Here is a 21,152-nt window from a genome sequence, read left to right on the forward strand (position 1 = left end):
TCAGACGAGAATTATTTTCGAGAACGGTACAACGAATCGTCTTCTTTCTTTAATAGTTTAATAAAACGTCAAAGCTTCCGCGCTTCGCGCAGGAGGGGGAGGGGGGGGGCTGAATTTAGACAAGGATTAAGAGTCGAGAACGGTACAACGAATCGTCTTCTTTCTTTAATAGTTTAATAAAACGTCAAAGCTTTAGCGCTTCGCGCGGGAGGGGGGGGGGGGAAACTGAATTCAGACGAGGATTAACAGTCGAGAACGGTACAACGAATCGTCTTCTTTCTTTAATAGTTTAATAAAACGTCAAAGCTTCCGCGCTTCGCGCAGGAGGGGAGGGGGGGGGGGCTGAATTTAGACAAGGATTAGGAGTCGAGAACAGTACAACGAATCGTCTTCTTTATCTAATGATTTAATGAAAGGTAAAAGCTTTAGCGCTTCGCGCGGGAGGGGGGGGGGGGGGGGAAACTGAATTCAGACGAGGATTAACAGTCGAGAACGGTACAACGAATCGTCTTCTTTCTTTAATAGTTTAATAAAACGTCAAAGCTTCCGCGCTTCGCGCAGGAGGGGGAGGGGAGGAATTGAATTCAGACAAGGATTAAGAGTCGAGAACTGTACAACGAATCGTTTTCTTTCTCTAATGATTTAATGAAACGTAAAAGCTTCCGCGCTTCGCACGGGAGGGGGGGGGGAGAACTGAAATCAGACGAGGATAAAGGGTCGAGAACGGTACAACGAATCGTCTTCTTTCTTTAATAGTTTATAAAACGTCAAAGCTTCCGCGCTTCGCGCAGGAGGGGGAGGGGGGGGGGGGGACTGAATTTAGACGAGGATTAAGAGTCGAAAACTGTACAACGAATCGTCTTCTTTCTCTAATAATTAATAAGTCGTAAAATTTCCGCGCTTTGCGCGGGAGGGGAAAAAACTAAATTCAGACGAGAATTATTTTCGAGAACGGTACAACGAATCGTCTTCTTTCTTTGATAGTTTAATAAAACGTCAAAGCTTCCGCGCTTCGCGCAGGAGGGGGAGGGGGGGCTGAATTTAGACAAGGATTAAGAGTCGAGAACTGTACAACGAATCGTCTTCTTTCTCTAATAATTTAATAAATCGTAAAATTTTCCGCGCTTCGCGCGGGAGGAGAAAAACTAAATTCAGATGAGAATTATTTTAGAGAACGGTACAACAAATCGTCTTCTTTTTCTAATAATATAATGAAACGTCAAAGCCTGGGAGGGGGAAACTCGCCCTCCCCCCCCCCCCCCCCCATTACGTCACTGTTGGTCACCATAACGTACCAATATTTGGCTCGCATAATTTCAAATTTGGGCCCCCCCCCCTAAGAAATCCTGGATCCGCGCCTGGTTTTGGATACAAATCTAGTTTGCTTACAAGTTTGAAGATCGATAATTAATCTAAAATACAAAACAAAAAGGCATAATACTAGTAGTCTACGTTGAAAACATGGTTTTGCACGCCGCACGCAAGGGTGGTTCCGCGCATGCGCATTTATATAAGTTGTGTCGGATTTCACGATTAGCATTTTGCGCGTGTGAGGTCTCAGAAAGAGTCTAGCAAATGGCGTCGTAGTCTAAAAATTGTGACGGACTGATGAAAGCTACCCATCCATATTCCATTTCTGTGGAAGTTTGAGCCTTGATTTCAAGTAGGTAAGCTACGAGACTAATCATAGTACATTTATATTGAATATTTTGAGTCGAAAGTAGCTGATCAATGTGTTTTTGAGGTGGTTTTTGCACGGTAATTGGGTTGTGATTGTGGGCAGTTGCAGTGTATTCGACTCGTGAGTACACTACAGTGTATTGTATGGAGAGAACGTAGCATTCTATTCATGCCGTGTTATATGTAGTGAGTGCATCCTGACCGAATCGAAGAGGCCGAGTGTGTGTGTGCATGTTCACGTCTGTACTGTTCTGTGTGTGTAGACTATTAAAGTACTGAGCTGACAAGGCAAAAAGCCAGCTAGCAGAGCGATTGATGGATGATGCATTTCTCGTTATCTGTTTTGAGATTGGCTGTTGTTGATTTAGTTGTTAAATGTACTGAAAAAGGAAAGCCAATGATGAGGTTATTCTATTTCTTCAAAGTGGAAGAAATGTCATGAAGAATTGTCCACAAAATTGACTTTTCAATTTTAGGTGGCTGTTGCAAGCAAAGAGGAATTTCTGAAATAAGTGAAAGTTTGAGCAACCAAAACCAGATTAAAAAGAGGACATTTATGAATTTTTAAAGTTAATTGTCATGAGTGAAATGCAAATTAGCAACACTGACATTTCTTGCAAGCTCTGTGTTTTGTGTACAAAAATATGATAAACTTTAAAGTGACTCGGTAACATTGGTCATTGTTGAAGTATGATGAAAAAACTGTAATTTTGTATGAAATGTGACTTATTATATTCCTCCTACAGTCCTACTGTACATGCTAAAATTCTTTAAAAATTCTCTATTCATGGTTTTCTGTGAAGGCCTCACTGTGTAACACCCTCTAACACAGTAAATTCTCCCAACTAATTTTGAATTTTCCCAACGGTTTTTCCATGAAAATAAGACATAAAAAGGGCTTTAAAAATCTTTCCAACACCTAAATGTCTGGAATATGGTATACATGAAGAGCTAATTCATTGCTTTGTGCTGATTAACATTCACCGAAAATGTAATAAAATTGTAATAACATAGTTGAGAGAATTAAGGAATCGATCAGATCAGTTAATTATTCCCAATTTCTATCATTAATATTGATTTGTTTTCACTCAAACTCTCAGATTATCTTTAATTTAATCTAGCACCATTTTCTTTTATCTGAACAATGTTACCAAGTCCCTTTAATATGATGAAGAAATATTATTTTCATACAGGGGCTGTAAAATTTGTATAAAAACATATGAATTGCAACAAATATCATACTTATAGTGTGCACACTGAGTACTGAGCAAAAGAAGGAGAGAAAATCAAGCTACCAGTATTGTGATTGTCCCAATTAAGACTCCCAACCTTGACGCGAATAATAGAATACCAATTTTAGTGCATGATGGGATTCCATTCTACATGTATGTCCATTTTTTTTTTTGCACTTTGCTGATCAAATCAGAATTATGTTAACCCAGTTTCTTGTGGAAATGCAGTTTAATCACAGGAGCTCATCCCCTCAATTTTTTATTTTTTAGTATGCCTACATGGAGATTTTAATTACCCAGATTATTGTTATTTTTTTTGTATGGAAATTTTAAAAAGTGAAGTGTATACCTGTAAATACCAAACAGAATGTCAGCAGGGCATGCCACCCTGTTACTTGCATAAACTTGAATAAACTTGAACTTAATGCTGGGGGTTCATGACTCATGTACGAATTCTGGTGAGGGGTTGAAGAAATTGGCTATACTTTGATATTTATACATAATATCAATTCACTAAGTTATTCCTAAATCAATGTTTATATATTATAGTTAGTGCTGTTAGTCCTAACTAGGATTAAACTCAAGTATACCAATCATTAAAACTTGCACTTGATGTAAGGGGTTTAATGTTGCTATATTTTGTATTATAAATGTAAGCTTCAAATGTTACTTCTAACAAAGGGTATACACTTTTAGTAAACATAAAAACAAGTTGTTGTTCTAAGATTAATTTAAGAACAGTTTTGCTTTTATGACCTTGTCAGAATTTTAGAAGTACCAAAAACTAAATGATAAGTCAGATAATTAACATATCTATTTTTCTTTTATGCTTATTATTTCCAGTAACAAGAAATCATCAAGATGAGCACAAGCAGTGATGATACGCAGTTTAACTGCAGGCTCTGCAACTTTGTTGGAGGTAGCAAGACTGAGATTGCAGAGCATTTCCTGACAGAACACATAGAGCAGTATGTCTCCCTCAGCAAGGCAACTCCTTCAAAAGCATCCAAGAACGAGACTGAAACTGTAAAAGAAACTAAAGAAAAGGAAGAGGAGCAAAAAGCAGTGGAATCAGATAATGAGGACGTGATAAGTGAAGAGCAGGCAAAAGAAGAGGAGAAGAAATCAACCAAGACCTTAGATGAAATCCTTAAAAGGAAGCTGGAGAAAGATGCCGGTCCTGGTTTTGGCAGAGGGATGCGGAGGAGGAAGAAGGCTACCCCGATCAAGTATTCCATGGATGATGATGAAGAAGAAGATGAATGGCTACCCAGGAAAGAGCCTGAACCGTCCAAAACCATCTATGTACGCCAACCTTCCATACTGAATAAAGGACGTGGAAGGCAACGCAAGAAAGGGAAGCGTGGACGTCCGCCGATGGTTGGATTTAAGAAATCTAAGCCGAAGAGTGCTCCTCCACCTCCTCCTAAACAGCCACCACGTAAAACAAAGATTGATATAAGAAAGAGGTCAGATGAGAAGAATTTGCCAATTCCATACTATGTTTTTAATAGAATCTTAGACGATAGAGTGGAATCATGGTTCAAGAACTACAAAGAAAAGCGGGATGCGATAGAAATGATCCGCTGTCCAAACGATAGATGTGCCAATGTAATGAGTGTAGATGAGATGGCTGTCCATGAGAAGTGTCATGTTCCAAATCTTGATGGATTTCGTTGCTGCGAATGTGGTTACATCAGTCTCCACTGGGCCAAAATGAGGGTCCACTATCGGTCTGATCACAACTCGAAGCTGAATGCTGCCACGTGTGATTTTGAAGGCTGTGAGAAGGTATTTCCATGCATTGGCACTAAGCTCCTGCAGAGTCATGCCATCAAAGCACACTTCAAGCCACAGCTTTTAGCAAGGCTAAAGAGTCCGGACTTTGATCCATCAGAGTATGACAAGTTCATGCAAGCCCCTGAAAATGAGGCTGACAGGCAGTCAATTGCAAGAAAACGTGGTAATAAGCGCACTGCAGATGTTGAAGATGAAGAAGAAGAAGAAGAGGAAGAAGAAGAGGAAGAGAATGATACTACTAGTAAGCCAAATCCAAAAAAGCCTCGTAGGAAAAAGTTTAAGCGCTACAAGGTCCATGTATGCACTATCTGCTTTGCCAGATTCAAGGATGAAGGGGAGATGTTATCTCACAAGGATGCACATTACAAGGACAATTCCAAGGATATAATCTACTGTACAGAGTGCACAGAATACAATGCCTCTGAAGAAGAAACCATGCGTAATCACTTAGCCACTGTCCACAAGAGGATGCTGCACTTGCATCGCTGCGACGAGTGCAACAATTTCTCAACCAACCACTACCACGACTTGAAGAAACATCTGGTCACCCACACAGGCGCAAAGAACTATATGTGTGAGCTGTGTGGCAGGCGCACCACCACGCCCTTCAACTTGCGTATACACTACAGGCGTATCCATGCTTCAGAAGATGAGAAGAAACACCATTGCATGTCCTGTGACTACAAGTGTGCTGACAAAGGCATCCTCAAGGTGAGAGCCAATGAGACAAAAAAAGAAGAGAAGGTTTTGAATAGTTTTGAATTTCATGGGCTTGCAGTAGGTTGAGATAATATTAGATGAATATCAAACTTAAATGTTGTTGCCAATCAGAACTCTTTAGCTTTTAGATCATAAAAGAAAATTTCCCATGACTTCTCTCATTTTGGCCATCTGTAATATATTCCTCAGGGATGCCAGTTTTCAGGCATTAGCCTGTATTCAGGCCCTGGCAAGTTATCTACAGACAATAGTCAAGGCTTTTTTTGTGTACAAAATAGCTCATTCTAGGTGACTTTCTGACCCTCTGATCAATTCTAACTGGCATCACTGATTTCTAAAGTACTTGAACTTTACTTATTTCAGGACTGGATGTTCAATTATTCATCCTTTGACTTGTCCCCATGTGTCCTATTCTTTATCGCCTATTTGGTAACATGTCATTTGATACATACTTTGTATTTCATAATTCCGCAGGAACACATCAAGCACAAGCACGGCCTCTTGCTGAATAAGGACAGCTATGGAAGACCGAAGCCAACTCCCACCTATGCCTGTACAGTGTGTGACTATGTGGGCCGCAAGCCGAAGAGTCTCGAATACCACTCCCGCATTCACAAGGAGAATCGCCAGTTCAAATGCCACCTCTGCCCGTATGCCAGCAAGACAAAGAACAATCTAGTACTGCATGTCCGTACTCATGAAGGGCTGCAACCCAATAAGTGTCCTCACTGTGATTTCAAAGGTAAGGTCTCACCTATACCATACTTGGATTCCATAATAAAAAGCATTCCTCATTTAGAAAATGGATGCTACACTCAGTTTTCCAGATATTTACAGCATAAATTATAAAGAATATGCTATAGAGATCGTATTGCTCTTCTGCCCAAGTATCTTGTCCATTACTAGATCATACTCACTGAATGTGCTGCGTAAGATTTAGGGATCTGCAATTTAGCAAATAATCTGCGATTTCTTTTTCCTGTACTGGAATGGACATGAAGACTTGATTATTATTTTTTTCTTCAAACCATGATTGAGTGATACTGGTCTTTTTAGGCTGTATTAACATGTATGACAGAAGTCAAAAATACCTTTATTCTTAAATAATAATGCACTTTCATTGATTTCTTTTATTTTGTGACATCTTATAGTTATGTTTAGATAGGTGATATTTAACATTAGCTTTTAGAAAGTAATTTCTGTTATTGGATTAGATACATACACAAAATTGAACTTCATATTCCCTTTAATAGTCATAGCCAATAAAACTAGAGGTAACATTCTCTTTCTCTTCCTCTCTTACATGCATTCAGGTGCAACCAATAAGATTGTGTCTGAGCATATCATGAGCAAGCACGCCAAGGTTCGCCCCTACCGCTGCAACGTGTGTGGCTGGACAGCTGCCTACAACGGCAACATGTGGAAGCATGTGGAGAACCACCAAAAGATCCTTGGAGATCAGATGCCAGAGTTTCCCGTCAGTGTCCTGTCCAACATAGATGACCTCAACATGCCCACGCCTCTACGCGCTCCCTCCGGCAAAAAGCGTGGCCAAGGGAAAGACCCTACCTCGCCATCGTCGCCGACCTCGAGGCCCAAAGCCAAGAGGAGTCGTCCCAAGTATGCAGAGCCTCCGAGCGGTGTGATCCTTGCCAATAGGTCTGTTGTGCAGGAGGTTCCTGTAACAGTGACGGTGACTCACGTAGAACAAGAACAACCACAGGCTCAAGCTCCACCTCCTCCTCAAGCTCACACACTGCCATTGCCTTTGCCTCGGTCATCAATCACGAGGGAATGGTCATACAGGTAAACAAGAGTTGTTGTTAAAGTTGTTATTGCGTGTATCTTTCAATTTTGAATATTTACGCCAAGCTCTATTGGCATATAAAAGAAAAATCTATTCTACACTGCAGCTATTGTTTTTTTTAAATTTTGTGGAGATTTTGACACGCTCTCAGCATGAATGAATCACTGCCAGTTTTCTGTTTTCTAGCGAGCCTGAGCCAGGGGGGTGTTTCACAAAGATCCTAAGAAGAACTTAACTCTAAGTTGGACTTAAAAATTATAGACAGCCATTGGAGTCTTAAAATGAAATATATTCAAAAGCAGAAATTCAAGTATTTTCGACTTTTTTATAAATTCCACATCAAGAACATGAAATCTCCTTGATGATAGAAAATATGAATGATTTGAATAAAGAATTAATACATTCCAAAATAACTTTACAAAATATTTTCAAAGATGCTAATGGCTTTCCATAATTTTAAGTCCAACTTAGAGATAAGTTCAACTTAGGATCTTTGTGAAACACTCCCTGGTTCGGTAGATCAAAAGACTTCACAACTGACACCTCAAGTTGCAAATAGCCTTGCCAAAATAATTAATTTTTTAAATATCTGAAGAAAACTGAGAATGTAAAACAGAAATGTGTTAATACATTTTTCGGTGGTGATTAGCAATGTAATTGGATTTCCATTTTTACTCTTGAGTCATTTTGAGAAATAAGTGATAAATGCACACCTGCAAACATTTGAGCTCCATAGGTACAGTAATGGATTTATGTTTAATATGAAACTACAGATTTAAAAATAAGAATATTGACGGTTACAAAGGTAAATAATGAATCTACTGTGGGGCATGTTAGAGACACAGTCCTATTTATCTATTTGTGCATTATTGTTTAGAGAATGCAACTTCAATGACTGAAAGTACATGCATAATGCATAAGAGAAATATTTTTTGTGATTCTGTATGTCATATAAATAACTTGATTTTCATGTTTTTATGAAAATTTTGAATGAAAACCATTCAAATATTGCAGCGAACTTTTGTAGTTTACAGAGATTAGGCACATTCTTTGACAGTTAATAGGAATGGATAATTTTCTATTATCTGTCATTTTGTCGTGAAATGGATGCAATTTCCTTTCCATTAAATGATATGTGTTCGTTATATTTCTGAATGTGTAGATGGTGAATGTGGAACCAGCTCATGATGTGCAGCCACACCATGTGAAGCTCAGTGCTGATAACCAGATCATCCGTCACCACCCCATGATAGAGTACAGCAGTGTGCCACCGGTGTCTGTCGCCCAGCAGATCATCGCAGCAGGCAATGACATGGCCCAAGTCATATCAGAGCAACAGTACCATCAGATCCAACAACAACAGCAGCAGCAACACCAGCAGCAGCAGCAACAACAGCAGCAACAACAACAACAGCAACAGCAGCAACAACAACAGCAGCATCAACAGCAACAACAGCAGCAGCAGCAGCAGCAACAGCAAGCCAACCATGGGCATCCGCCACAGTCCCACACTCCTCTAGCACCTCCTCTTGTACTACACAGCCAGCAGCCCAAACCACCCTTGCACCCGGTGCCTCTGGAGATCCATGCTGTACCCATCCATCCTACCACCCACAGTAATATCCCTACACCCGTCGTTGAGCAGATAGTGAATACAGACCATGCTGTACATCATCTGGTGGCTGCCATGATGCCGCGGTGGTAGGTTATCGTGGTATACCACCCACCTCTTCCGCGCTTCATTTGACCATAATGAGGCTTACAGGAATCGGAAGAAAAAGATCATGTTTAGTAATTCATTAAAGCTGAAAAGTTCTGCTAAGGCCTTTTAAATAGATTGTGAATTGAGTATTCCATGTAATCTTACCAGCAGTTATAGTACAGTATTGATGTAACAGGTTTAAAATAACAAAAATTTAGGTTCCTAATATAATGCATTATTTCTTTATATTAGTTATTTTCCTATCTACATGTATGACTACTGCCAAATTCAGTTTTTAGTTGCAGATTGTGCTCTGTACAGTATACCCACCCTTTACTCTATATGTCGTTAATGCTTTTACAGAGTTTTCATTAAATTTATTTATGTAAATCTTTAATTGTTATATCTGTTAATTAAGGCTGAAGAGGGGAAAAAAAAGGGGGGGGGGTGGAGCGGTGGATTGTGAATTAGACAGGATTGAGGGTATATCTTTTATAATTTCCATAACTCTGCAACTGTAAATAATCTTAGTGTTAATTATATGGGAATAATAATCAATGATACAAACCTGGAAGTTGCAAAACGCATGGCTGCTCTCAGATATCACATGAATTCCAATTACGAGATCCTCTAACAAACAGGTAACTGCCTCATTTTTAAAAGTTTGAATTGTAAATACCTGTACATACTTGTAGTAGGGGGATTTTGTACATTGCTATTTCATTATTTAGTAATTTTTTCAGTTCTAGATTTTAGCAATCATGCAGACAGGTAGTTGGCAATGCTGACTATGGTATTTCAATGACGCTTTTTATTTATCTGTGCATGCATTATTCAATAATACTTTTCAATGTATAGGTATTGCCTATCCATTCATGTTTGAGCATTGTATAAAACATGAACAAGAAAGAATCACCATTACTTGAATTGACCGTTCTCATTACGAGAGATAGCTTGATGTGGTTCCCTCTACATGTAGATCGTGCTATCTAGGTGCTCTAGCGGTCCGTCATTCTGGATCGCCCTGGAGAAAGTAGTCAATGGGCAGATCAAAATGGTGTTGACACGTTCTTACCTCAGATATTATGCTTTTGTTGTAATGTAATGAGAACAGGGCCTGAGACCTCATACTTCCTTCTTAGTTAAACCCGATTTTAAACAGATTTTGTAATCCCGGCATCGGGTTTGCATTTGAGTTGAATACAGGCCTTTGTGTCTTCGGGAAAGATAGATTATCATCATTTCGAAATGTCACATGTTCAATAGAGAGATAAAAACACTGTTTTTTAACATAATAAGAGCATTAATGGCCCTTTCTCCCTCATTATAGGTTTATTTCATGAATTCACCAGGACATCAAAGCAGTCCTTAGCTGCATATTTATTTAAACAGTGAAAGTTGCCAGAAATAAAGTTACCATGTTCCATCACCTCACCGATTATCCATGTTAAAGCTAAACATAGTGTTGAAATAATGAGCATGTGTCATGTATTCAAACAATTATAGTGTTATCCCCCCCCCCCCCCCCCATAATTTGTTGTTTGTTTAATGATGTAAATAATGTAAAAATGTAGTTGCTATAAAAGTGTCAAAAGCAGTGACTGAGTGAACAGTAAATGAGTTACGATTAGTGAAATGAGGTGATTAGAAATAAAAAAAATTGCTGTGTATACATGTACAACGTAGTTATCATATTAAGATGAAAAGTTCTTCCATTTGAAATTCAGTAATAAATTATAGATTTAGTAGTTGTGAATATGATAACCTAGCTTTGATTAGTACTGAACTATTGTATAACAAAAGCAAATAACTACTAGCATATATCGATGATGAAATGAAATAATGTTGATGTACATGTATTTTTAATCTGAGTGGTTTTGAAAAGTACATTGAATATTGTAATCGACCAGCATCTTTCTCACTGGCACCAGTACATTTGAGTAACAGTATTTGGTCATTTGTAAAATAATCCGTCACATTCTTTCATGTTTTTTCTTGAGCTATCCCCTTTTCTGGTTGCAGCACTATAATAGAGATTTCAGTATTCTTAGAATGATGTGTGATTATATCTGTTTGCAAACTGTAGATAAATATATTAGTTGATGACTTAGATTTTCTAAAGATGAAGCACTTGAGGTATACATCCATGAAAACAAATTAAGTTTTAGTTTAGATTAGCTCTATTTTTCTATGCAAAAGACACTGCTTTTTGACAACGTTCTTTTGTCATGCATTGACTTCGGTTTATTTCCATTGTTGAATTTTGTGCTACAGCTGCTTTATTACACATTGTTTCCATTATCAAAACATCAAAATCTATTTATTTAATAAAGAAAAAGAAAAAAATTCCTATTAGTTTGCTGCTCGTAAAGTAACTCCTATATGAGTGGACAAACAATAATCATGAAAGACAGATGTAAATAAAAACATTTCTGGGGCTACATTAAGCCAGTCTGGACATGGATTTAGTATATACTATTAAAATGAATTTTTGATGAATTGATTAGAAGTCTTTTAATGGGGGTTCTTTCTGTTTTAGGAATGAAAGTACCCTAAGTCCTACTGTATCTGTCTATTGCAACAAATACTACTCATGTCTGAAAACTAAATAGTTTGTCTACCTTCTTAAAGAGATACATGTAAATGATCAAACTGTTCATTAGTTCTAAGTTATTAATCATGTTTATCCGTACATTAGGGAGTATGAAATTCCCTTTTCCTAATTAGCATATGGAATTAATTTTTGTCATCTTAAATAATCATTTGGACAAACTTGTCTCTGACACTACATTTCTTTCCTGCAAGTGTGTTCCCCAAAGTATGCTGCTCACTTTGAATGTACTGTACATGTATTATGATTCATCTGCAAATAAAACCCATACTCTTTACCCACTCAAAAACAACATTTCTCTGTATTTTTATTGTGAACATATTGCCCTCTTCTCTTTATACCTTGCTGCTTTTGATTTATCAGTAGATCGTCAAAACTTAAAAAGGTTAAGGGGCCAATTTGATATACATGTAGATTTTGCTGTCTAAAGTTGTATGTGATTTATAAGGCCATCCGGGTTACTGTATTACACCGTGCAGTGTATTCAAATTTAAAGGGACATAACACTTTTTCTTCACTGGGTTGGAGGGGGGGGGGGGGGGGGGGGGGGACTTAGTTTTCACGATCTGAACTGATGAAGAAATATAACGAAATGTACAATTTAATTTAAAAAAAGACTTTGCTCCAAAGCAGTAGGGATGGGGTTGAGGCAGTTCTGAGCCAGGGGCTGATCCTGAAAACTATTGTATCTCAGATTTGCTTGTTCTTCAACCATTAATACCGAACTTAGTGGTGAAAGCTGATCATGTTTTCGCAAAATTTAAATTTGGCCTGACACAATTATTATCTTTAAAAAGTGAGCTAACACTGAAATGTCTTTTATTCAAAACGGAAGAAAGATGGGGGGAAAAGGGTTTGTTTTGCTTGATATTAATCAATGGACAGACGGAACAGATGAAACTAAGTTGCAAACTACTTCTTTTGAGATCTCTAAAAAAAAAATTACCGCATGCGTATGATCACCTACCTCTTCCTTTCTTCACTCTTAACTACCATAATCATTTAGAAATCTCATCATTTCCAGCTCTTAAATTTCATATCCCACTAATTTGTGCCCCCTTGTTGACCATTACTCAATACCTCACAGGCGACGCAGATTTTATTCAGTTGTCCATACTCGGGTGTCTGAAAATGAGCGAGAAAAAGAAATGAGATGCTTAATATTATTGTGCCACAGAGTACCCTCTCTTTGGTTTAATATAACTTTGTTCCTTCCTTTGTCCCCTTTGTTTTAAGCTCCACCGAACTTTCACTTCCTCTTTTATGCTTTCCTCCTTTCATTATTACATATATATTTTGTTTAATTACGTCAGCCACATTATCCATCCCCTCTTTAAGCACAAAACATCCCATAACGAAACGATATGATATCTATCTTGAAAAAAAAATGACATAAAATCAGTAGGCGTTGTCGGAGGGAAAGGGAGGCAGGTGGAGGGGGTGGTGGTGGGGGGGGGGCAGGGGCGGATCCAGCCGGCGGCAAGGGAGGGGCCCAATTCGAGAGGGGCGGGTAAGGAGCTATATCTTTCTTTCTTTCTTTTTGCCCACGAAAATTTGAAATAAGCGCCGGTCGATATTGATAATGACACCCTCATTCAATACCTTCTTCTGGCATTTTTTCATGGTTTCTAGCTCGTCAGCGATGTGCCTTTAAAATAATGTTCGACCATGTCACGGTGTCAGTTGTCTTGAATCAAAACTGAAAGTTGGACGCTAGCTTTTGAAAGATGTGAAGGACATACTTATATGAATTACCTACAGTCATCAATTATTATCATGCTCGCATGCATATCTAATACGGAAATATACAGACTTGTTATTGCACAATATAAATGAAAGTTGGCCAAAACATTAATTGACAGTTTTACATTGGATACCGGTTCGGACGTCCATTCACGTGTGGCAAGAACTGGCAACAGTCATTTTCCATTCGTATACATCACTTGTTTGCAAGAGTTTTAGCTTGTTCCTACGGTACTGTAAACATTCTCTTTTAATCCGAATTCAACATGGACGAAGAAGGAGCGAAAATTGTTCTTTTAGGGGTAAGATAATTATCTGTACTCACATGATATTATATCAGACTTAGGTCTCTAAACGAAGGTTACACGCGTGAATACAGTTGGTGCACGAATTTTCTTTTTCATATTTGTTATCAATCACGGAGGGACATGTGATTTTTTAAAAATGTTTCATGTCAAGCTCTTCATTTCAATTTTCTTGATTTGACATTAAAAAAAAACACGAACCCCATTAATATTAGTTAAAGATATCATCAGCATTGCTCGTCGGAGATTGCAGTTGGGGTGGGGGGGGGGGGGGGGGGGTTACCCCCTCAATTGTGTTATTGAAAACAAAATGACTACTCCTTACCCCCCCCCCCCTCCCCCACTTATCGAAATATCGGTCGGAGCGATTTTCAAATTTCGGGGGCAAAAAAGAAAAAAGAAATTGTTGCCCACTATCCCCCCCCCGAGCGAAATATCACCCTCCTTGAAAAAATCCTGCGTACACCACTGAGGGGGGGGGGGGGGGGGGGGTGGAGGTAGGTAGCATTTTTCATGCGTGAGCCGACTGTTATCTTTAATGTTATGTTAATTATTTTGTATTAAAGTCCTTTGTTTATTCGGATAGAAAGGCATTCATAATCGTGCTACATTATGCTATATTGTCTTTCATTATTTTGCTGTATGTACTGTAATTTGGTGGTCTTTTTCAATATATTTTTTAACAACAGGAGTTGAACGTTGGGAAATCAAGCATCGCCGGCAGATTACAAAGAGACCAATTCAATGATAAATATCAAGCAACTATAGGGTAAGGGTAGCATCAAATCTTGATTCCATCACATTTTTTCCTTTTTCACAATCAGTTTAAATACACTGTCGCTCATATAGTTGGAATTTTTTTGTTTTACCCCAATTTATGGAATTATTTTAAAAATAATTTAAAAATAATAGATCTAGATAATAGTATACATTCTCAGATTTTATTGAATAATAATTTGACAATGTGTGTTTTGCGTGACTGCTAAAGCATGTGTATGCTACTATGCTTATCAACTAGTGGACCTACGCCCTTAAGTCATAAATGACAGTAATGAGGATTAATGCCCCACAAAAGGGCACTAATATAGCACATCAACACGGTTTTGATCCTGGGGCCTCACAGTTAAGAGGCATGATTGCTTTGTCACTGAACCATGACTGTACGCAGTGGGGGCTAGGGTAGGGGGCAGTTTCCATAAATAAAATAAAAAACACAGAAAATGCAATACATTTTCAATAATTTATTGCATTTTACCCCGGTTCCCAACATAAAAAAAATCCTCTGTGTGCCCATGCCTTGAGCCATAATGAATGGCCGTCCAGGGGATCATAGAGTTTTTTTTTTTGCACTTTCCATTTCCCCCAGACTTCCCTTCTTTCCCCACTTTTCTCGCTTCCCCCTTTGTCATATACATGACTGTAATAGCCCCTGTCGCTACGCCCCTGATCGCAAGCGATTCTAAGTTCAACAAATCTCAGTATTGTATTTCATTCGTATGCATTGATAATATTGATACAATGGCCTCCGCATACTAAAGGCTTATACAAAGCTGATATTAAGTGTTCTGTGCGCTATTTGTTTGGATTCTTAATACATGTTGCAATAAATCTTAACACGATCAATACAATACTTCCTATTAACATTATTTTAAGAAGGAAATTTATTGCAAAAATTGAAGAAAATAAAATATAACCAGCTGACACATTCACATATTCAGATAATCATTGTCATATGGAAAATCGTCATGGTGAAGGTGGTGGTATTTTTTCCTTTTTGTTGTGTGTGTAATAGCTAGCACTCGTGATGAAAGTCCCCTTAAGTCTATATTACAAATATTTCCTGCATTTCAAATAACACTTCCTGTTTTTAAAGACTCTATCAAACTTGATTTCATTAGTACAGTGTAGCGAGAAAATATGGTTCTCGCACTTGTACACTGTTAATTAATCTTGTATTTGTTCGTGCCTAACTGCCTATCTCTCAAATTTGATTTATATGTTCTCTATATTTTTCCTTGCATGGTACAATTTTGATGATGACTGCAGTGCAACGTTTACGACCAAACACATGGTTGATGGTAATCGAGAATACACATTTTTAGTTTGGGACACTGCAGGAAAAGAAAGGGCAAGTAGTAGAAGTAGTAGTAGTAGTAGTATTAGTAGCAGTAGTAGCAGTAGTAGTAGTAGTAGCAGTAGTAGTAGTAGTAGTATAGTATAGTAGTAGTAGCAGTAGTAGCAGCAGTAGTAGTAGTAGAGTAGTAGTAGTAGTAGTAGTAGTAGTAGTAGTAGTATAGTAGTAGTAGTAGTAGTACTACTACCAGTAGTAGTAGTAGTAGTAGTAGTACTAGTAGTAGTATAGTAGTAGTAGTAGTAGTAGTATTAGTAAAGTAGTAGTAGTAGTAGTAGTAGTAGTAGTAGTAGAAGTAGTAGTAGAAGTAGTAGTAGTAGTAGTAGTCGTAGTCGTAGTAGTAGTAGTAGTAGTAGTAGTAAAGTAGTAGTAGTAGTAGTAGTAGTCATAGTAGAAGTAGTAGTAGAAGAAGAAGTAGTAGTAGTAGTAGTAGTAGTAGTACTACTACTACCAGTACTACTACTAGTAGTAGTAGTAGTAGTAGTAGTAGTAGTACTAGTAGTAGTATAGTAGTAGTAGTAGTAGTAGTAGTAGTAGTATTAGTAAAGTAGTAGTAGTAGTAGTAGTAGTAGTAGAAGTAGTAGCAGAAGTAGTAGTAGTAGTAGTCGTAGTAGTAGTAGTAGTAGTAGTAGTAGTAGTAGTAATAGTAGTAGTAGTAGAAGTAGTAGTAGTAGTAGTAGTAGTAGTAGTAGTAGTAGTAGTAGAAGTAGTAGTAGAAAAAGAAGAGGAAGAAGAAGGACAGGAAAAAGAAGAAGAAGAGAAAGGTTAAGGAAAAGAAAAAGAAGAAAAAGACAGAATAAGGAGAAGGATAGTACTGTGTGATCCTTATATCCACCAGACTACATCGGAGGTTTATGAAACCAATTTTTAGTTAATAACTGTGAGCAAATGACTTTCTACTTAGGAAGAGAAGTGTGATTGAAAAAGAAACAGTTGATTTTGTTTATTCGTAGTTGATAACCTTCTCTTTCTACATTTATCCTTCAAGAGATATTTCTAGTCTTCTTTCCGTCATTATTCATAACATTTTTTAAAAAAGGATTCGAGTATTGATTATAAATTTCCTCCCTAACAGTCTTAATCTCCCAATGCCTTCATCATGCCCCATTTCCAGACAATTTAAATTGAAAGAGAGTAAAGAGTGATAGTGAATAAAACGTTAATCATTATGTCAATGATTTTGTTTCGTATGCTTTCTATCAGTTCAGAGCACTCGCCCCTTTATACTACAGGGGAGCCGCAGCAGCTATCTTAGTGTATGATATTACGTGCAAGGTGTGTACATATACCTAAGTCTTTGTACTTCATATTTTAGTAAAATATTCGAATGTGAAACTTATATCATTATATACTGTGATTATAGTATAAAAATAGTTACTCAAGTGGTGAATTGCCATTTGGTCTATAAAAAGTTCTTCTATTATCCATTCAGTCTATTTCGGGTCTCCTCTTTCTTTCATGTACAAAACATATGATCTTAAATAAGTAACTTTTTATAGAATTTCTTTAGTCTGTTAATAACAAGAGTTGTATGTTGAACATTACTATTGCACTTCAAATTATGTTTGTTATATTGATAATCTGCTGTTCCAGTTACTTTATTTGAAATTCTATATAAAAATGTTTGTGAAAGAAGAAATAAAATGAACTATGAACTATGAACTGGTTTTAGACCAAACGGCAATAAACCACTCATATGTGAAATGTGTTTGGCAGGTACAAAGGAAGGAAATGAAAAATAGCTACATCTGCTGTTAACAATTGTAAAGAGTATCTCATATTACATGACACTTGAAATGATTAATATCCTGTGAAAACGATTGCAAAGGCTTTCAATAAATCTCGACAGAAGAGCAATTTTAATATTGTATTATTGCCTATAGAAATCATGTTCAGATTACGTAATAGACCTATGTCTTTGAAATGTTCGCATTATTTACAAATGTGATGGACCAAGGCACCAAACTATTGTAATTGGGTGTGACATAAGGTAATATTACCCCACTGATTTACAGCATCTGCGGAAGAAGATGCTATAATCAACTTTCAATCGGTTATCTTGTCCACATAATATATCTATTCCATAAATAATGTAAATGTATAGAACTTCGATATGAAATCTATTAAATATCACTTTTTAATCTCAGAGTTCATTCGATTGCATCCCGTATTGGATTTCGGAGCTGAGGAAGCACGGTCCACCCGACATCATCATTGTCCTCGTCGGAAACAAGTGCGACTGCAACGATGACGTGCGAGAAATCCCCAACAGGTTTTCGTCAAGCTATGCCGCCGAGAAAGGAATTTCTTTTTACGAAACCAGTGCCAAGACAGGCGTAAATATGCGAGAAATACTCCTGGAAATAGGTAGGCCTACAACTCGATATCTAAATGTTAATTGATTTCAACATGAAAAGTTTAGAGGCAGAAAGGCGTTGTGGTCTGTGTTAAATGTATTAACTCTGAAGCATATCCTATAGAAAGAATGCAAAAAATACTTTTTCTGTGTACAACAGAAAACCCAAATTACCCTCAATCAAGTCCAAACAATCTCCAATTAGCAAAAGAACAGCCCCCCCCAAAAAAAAAAAACCTCTTGCCATTTGTTGTATTTCAAACCTCTGTCCTCTTAGGACGACGGCTGCCAAATCATCAGGTTTTTGGAGTGTACCGTTTGGCCAGGCTACAAAAATCTCTGACAAGCCCAAAGAAAAATCCCCGCTGCCCCCTTGATCATCTCCCGTCAATCTGTGTTCTCTCTATACTCTTACAGGAAGACGGTTGCCAGATAACTTTGTCCAAAAAAAATCCAATTAGCAAAATAACACCCCCCCCCCCCCCAAAAAAAAAAAAAAAAAAACAAAAAAAAAACAAAAAAACAACAACAACAACAACAAACAAACAAACAAACACACCTCTAGTAATTCTTTGCATTTCAAACCTGTTTCCTCTTAGGACGACGGCTGCCAGATAACTTGGTCTATATCAGGACAGAGACGACCAGTCTCTTCCGTACAACGACAAGCTCAAGGAGAGCTGATCAACCACCACCGTCAGGCTGCTGTCTCTGTTCATGTTACGTCTAACAGAATCAAATCATTATTGGTGGGAGTGCATTGGACACCCATGCCTATCGTATACGATGCATCACTGAAGTCGGACTTCGTCAGCGCGACCGGTTCTATCTTTGACACGCCCCTTACTATACGTGAGAGATGACGAGAAGCCCAAAACTGAGCTGCATATTGGCGTATCCAGCATTGTGTGGGACCAGCCCCCTTATCAACCATGCAGCCCAATTCGGGAGTAATTCGCCCCTCCCCATTTTTATAAACCAGTTTTTGGCTAAACCACTCTTAAAAAAATGTATCAATGTTCTTGGCTTTATTTCTAGAGCTGTTCTGCTGATGCGTGTAGTAGATATTTTATCAAAGCTACTGGTTACTGTGATGTCAGTAATCAGTTGTAGGCTTTGGAAACTTATTGATTGAAAGAAATATAAGTTTGACTTTCTTCCGATATCATATTAAAATTAATAATGATTATTTTAATCAAGAGACAAGTTTTGCCATTTATCCATAAATTTACGCATTCCCTGAAATGCAACTGATAAAATATTCTTCGTTGTATTCTTAACTATGTACATGCTTAGACGTCATTGATTTTAATTATTTTTGTTCTCATGATCTATAATTATCGCGTCCACACAAAATAGAGGATCCATAAATCCGCCATTATAGGCCTACGTAATTAAGATTAGATGACGTGTGAAGAAACAACATGTCTATTATTAGAATGTTATCCTAACTTGAGATGTTTTGTTTTATGATTTATATATGACATGCCTTTTATTTGGCATCGAAGCGAACTAAGTTCTGTTTTCTCTCATGTAACCATGGTATTATGAAAAATTGTTTTGGATACTGCATATTTAAAATAATTTCTTCTAATCAAAAGCAGATTTTGTAATATATACACCGGTAAGGATTTTTTTTTTATATCAGGAATTTTCTCAACAAGAATAATGACCAAGATTGAGCACGATTGGACAAATTTAGTGTTATATTTTAAGAGAAACAATTATGATTGTGTAAAATAATGTCAAAAATTCGCTGACAGTGTATAAAAATTCAAAAACTTTCCTAAAGATAATTATGTTGAATGGGGATGAAACATCCCGACCTCATATGTGTCTATGTTCTATTCAGTATAGTATCATGTATTGTACTTTGACACGTAAATTATATCACACTGGTGAACATTATGCATATATAAAATACGTTTGTTTGAAATATGATATAGAAATCCATAAATCAAATCAAATCAAATCAAACTTCCATTCGCTACCCCCGCACTTTGGTTGCATATGGTTAAGAGATAATTGTTGAATGATTACGATTAGTTCAGAGAACTTCCATGGACTAATCCTGAGGCTTTTAATGCCCTTATCCCATAAAGATCATTTGCCTTCCTCACACCGCTTCCAATGTTTAGTTCATCTTCGTGATAAATTAGTAAGATTGCCAAAAGAAGAAGAATTACCAGGCCGTCTCTATCTGTTACCTTGCATATCGTCGGTAGAGAACGCCCTCATATTTTCACAATCCAAACGATCGAACTTTTTGTATTCATTTTTATTTGGGACATGGACCCCACCGTTATTGTCAATGTTTTGAACATCGGTTCAGTCTTGATGATGGGGCCCAGGGGCACTACTGCTCTGGTTATCGAGGGGCTGTGTGGGGGCACTGGTCTTCCTAGGTAACGGATATGCGAGTGAGCAATATAAATGAAATTTTAGAACGAAAGCAAGGCATGTACTTCATGGAGCACAAAGTAGATGGAATTAATTCATTTTGATGATCACGGTTGTTGTACATAATATTTATTATTTTCTTGAGAGGGTTCCTAAATGTATTGCCCAATTTGAAATGTAGGCCCATTGATTCCAAATTTCTAAATGAAATGTCACAAAACTATATTATATTTGTATATATTTGTATATGACTTCACACTTCTTTATTTAGTTTTACCTATTTTTTGTGTAATGCAACTGTCGCACAAAATAATATACACACACATAACAAAAATCCTAAATAACTTGTAAAGAACACATGTATAGTGGCATCGCGTTGGCCCATCCATTGAGGGGGAACTGGAATAATTATGGAACATCGGTCTCACTTGGAAATTAAAATGTGAATCTTCAAGAGTACTGATTAGGGAGAGAGAGGTGGTCCAATCGTCTTCTTGTCTTGCACTTTCCCCTTCTCCCTTTCCCATTCCCTTTCAGGTTTTTACCACTCGATTGGGAGGGGGGTGGTGCCCCCGCCTATTTACGACAATGAAGACATGTTTAAGGTTCCTGATTTCCCCTATAAGTAATAGTGTTGTGACGATTAATATTCATACTTTGCTTTG

At 37.5% G+C, this 21,152-nt stretch overlaps 2 protein-coding genes and 1 long non-coding RNA gene across 4 annotated transcripts; all 3 read left to right on the plus strand.

Annotated features, from left to right (window-relative positions):
* The first annotated feature begins 1,530 nt into the window (after positions 1–1,530).
* Positions 1,531–8,513, plus strand: LOC580177 (myoneurin). Of its 2 annotated transcripts, none has more exons than XM_030975242.1 (5): positions 1,531–1,667; positions 3,756–5,423; positions 5,907–6,174; positions 6,746–7,238; positions 8,402–8,513. In XM_030975242.1, the coding sequence occupies exons 2-5, from the start codon at positions 3,774–3,776 to the stop codon at positions 8,406–8,408; spliced, it is 2,418 nt and encodes an 805-aa protein (XP_030831102.1). In that variant the 5' UTR covers positions 1,531–1,667; positions 3,756–3,773; the 3' UTR covers positions 8,409–8,513. The 2 variants fall into 2 exon arrangements, with proteins under 2 accessions (XP_030831102.1, XP_030831103.1); XM_030975243.1 differs by having other exon boundaries at positions 1,531–1,663.
* A 4,620-nt stretch (positions 8,514–13,133) lies between these two features.
* Positions 13,134–15,722, plus strand: LOC115920135. Its single transcript, XR_004062192.1, has 3 exons — positions 13,134–13,597; positions 14,290–14,369; positions 15,647–15,722. It is a non-coding gene; the product is annotated as an uncharacterized LOC115920135 (long non-coding RNA).
* A 1,167-nt stretch (positions 15,723–16,889) lies between these two features.
* LOC100888554 (ras-related protein Rab-22A) lies at positions 16,890–20,239 on the plus strand (the record flags this gene model as incomplete). Its single annotated transcript, XM_030975611.1, has 3 exons — positions 16,890–17,006; positions 17,879–18,098; positions 18,687–20,239. Coding segments are annotated over 3 exons (468 nt in total), but the record flags the coding sequence as incomplete, so codon positions are not given.
* Between the last annotated feature and the right edge of the window lie 913 nt (positions 20,240–21,152).

Source organism: Strongylocentrotus purpuratus, unplaced genomic scaffold (assembly GCF_000002235.5).
Source record: "Strongylocentrotus purpuratus isolate Spur 01 unplaced genomic scaffold, Spur_5.0 spur5_scaffold_8, whole genome shotgun sequence".
NCBI lineage: Eukaryota > Metazoa > Echinodermata > Echinoidea > Camarodonta > Strongylocentrotidae > Strongylocentrotus > Strongylocentrotus purpuratus.

Coding starts and splice junctions, on each gene's coding strand:
- LOC580177 (XM_030975242.1), top strand. CDS start 3,774: ATGAGCACAAGCAGTGATGATACGCAGTTTAACTGCAGGCTCTGCAAC. Junction 5,424..5,906: donor CTGACAAAGGCATCCTCAAG/GTGAGAGCCAAT, acceptor ATAATTCCGCAG/GAACACATCAAGCACAAGCA. Junction 6,175..6,745: donor TCCTCACTGTGATTTCAAAG/GTAAGGTCTCAC, acceptor ACATGCATTCAG/GTGCAACCAATAAGATTGTG.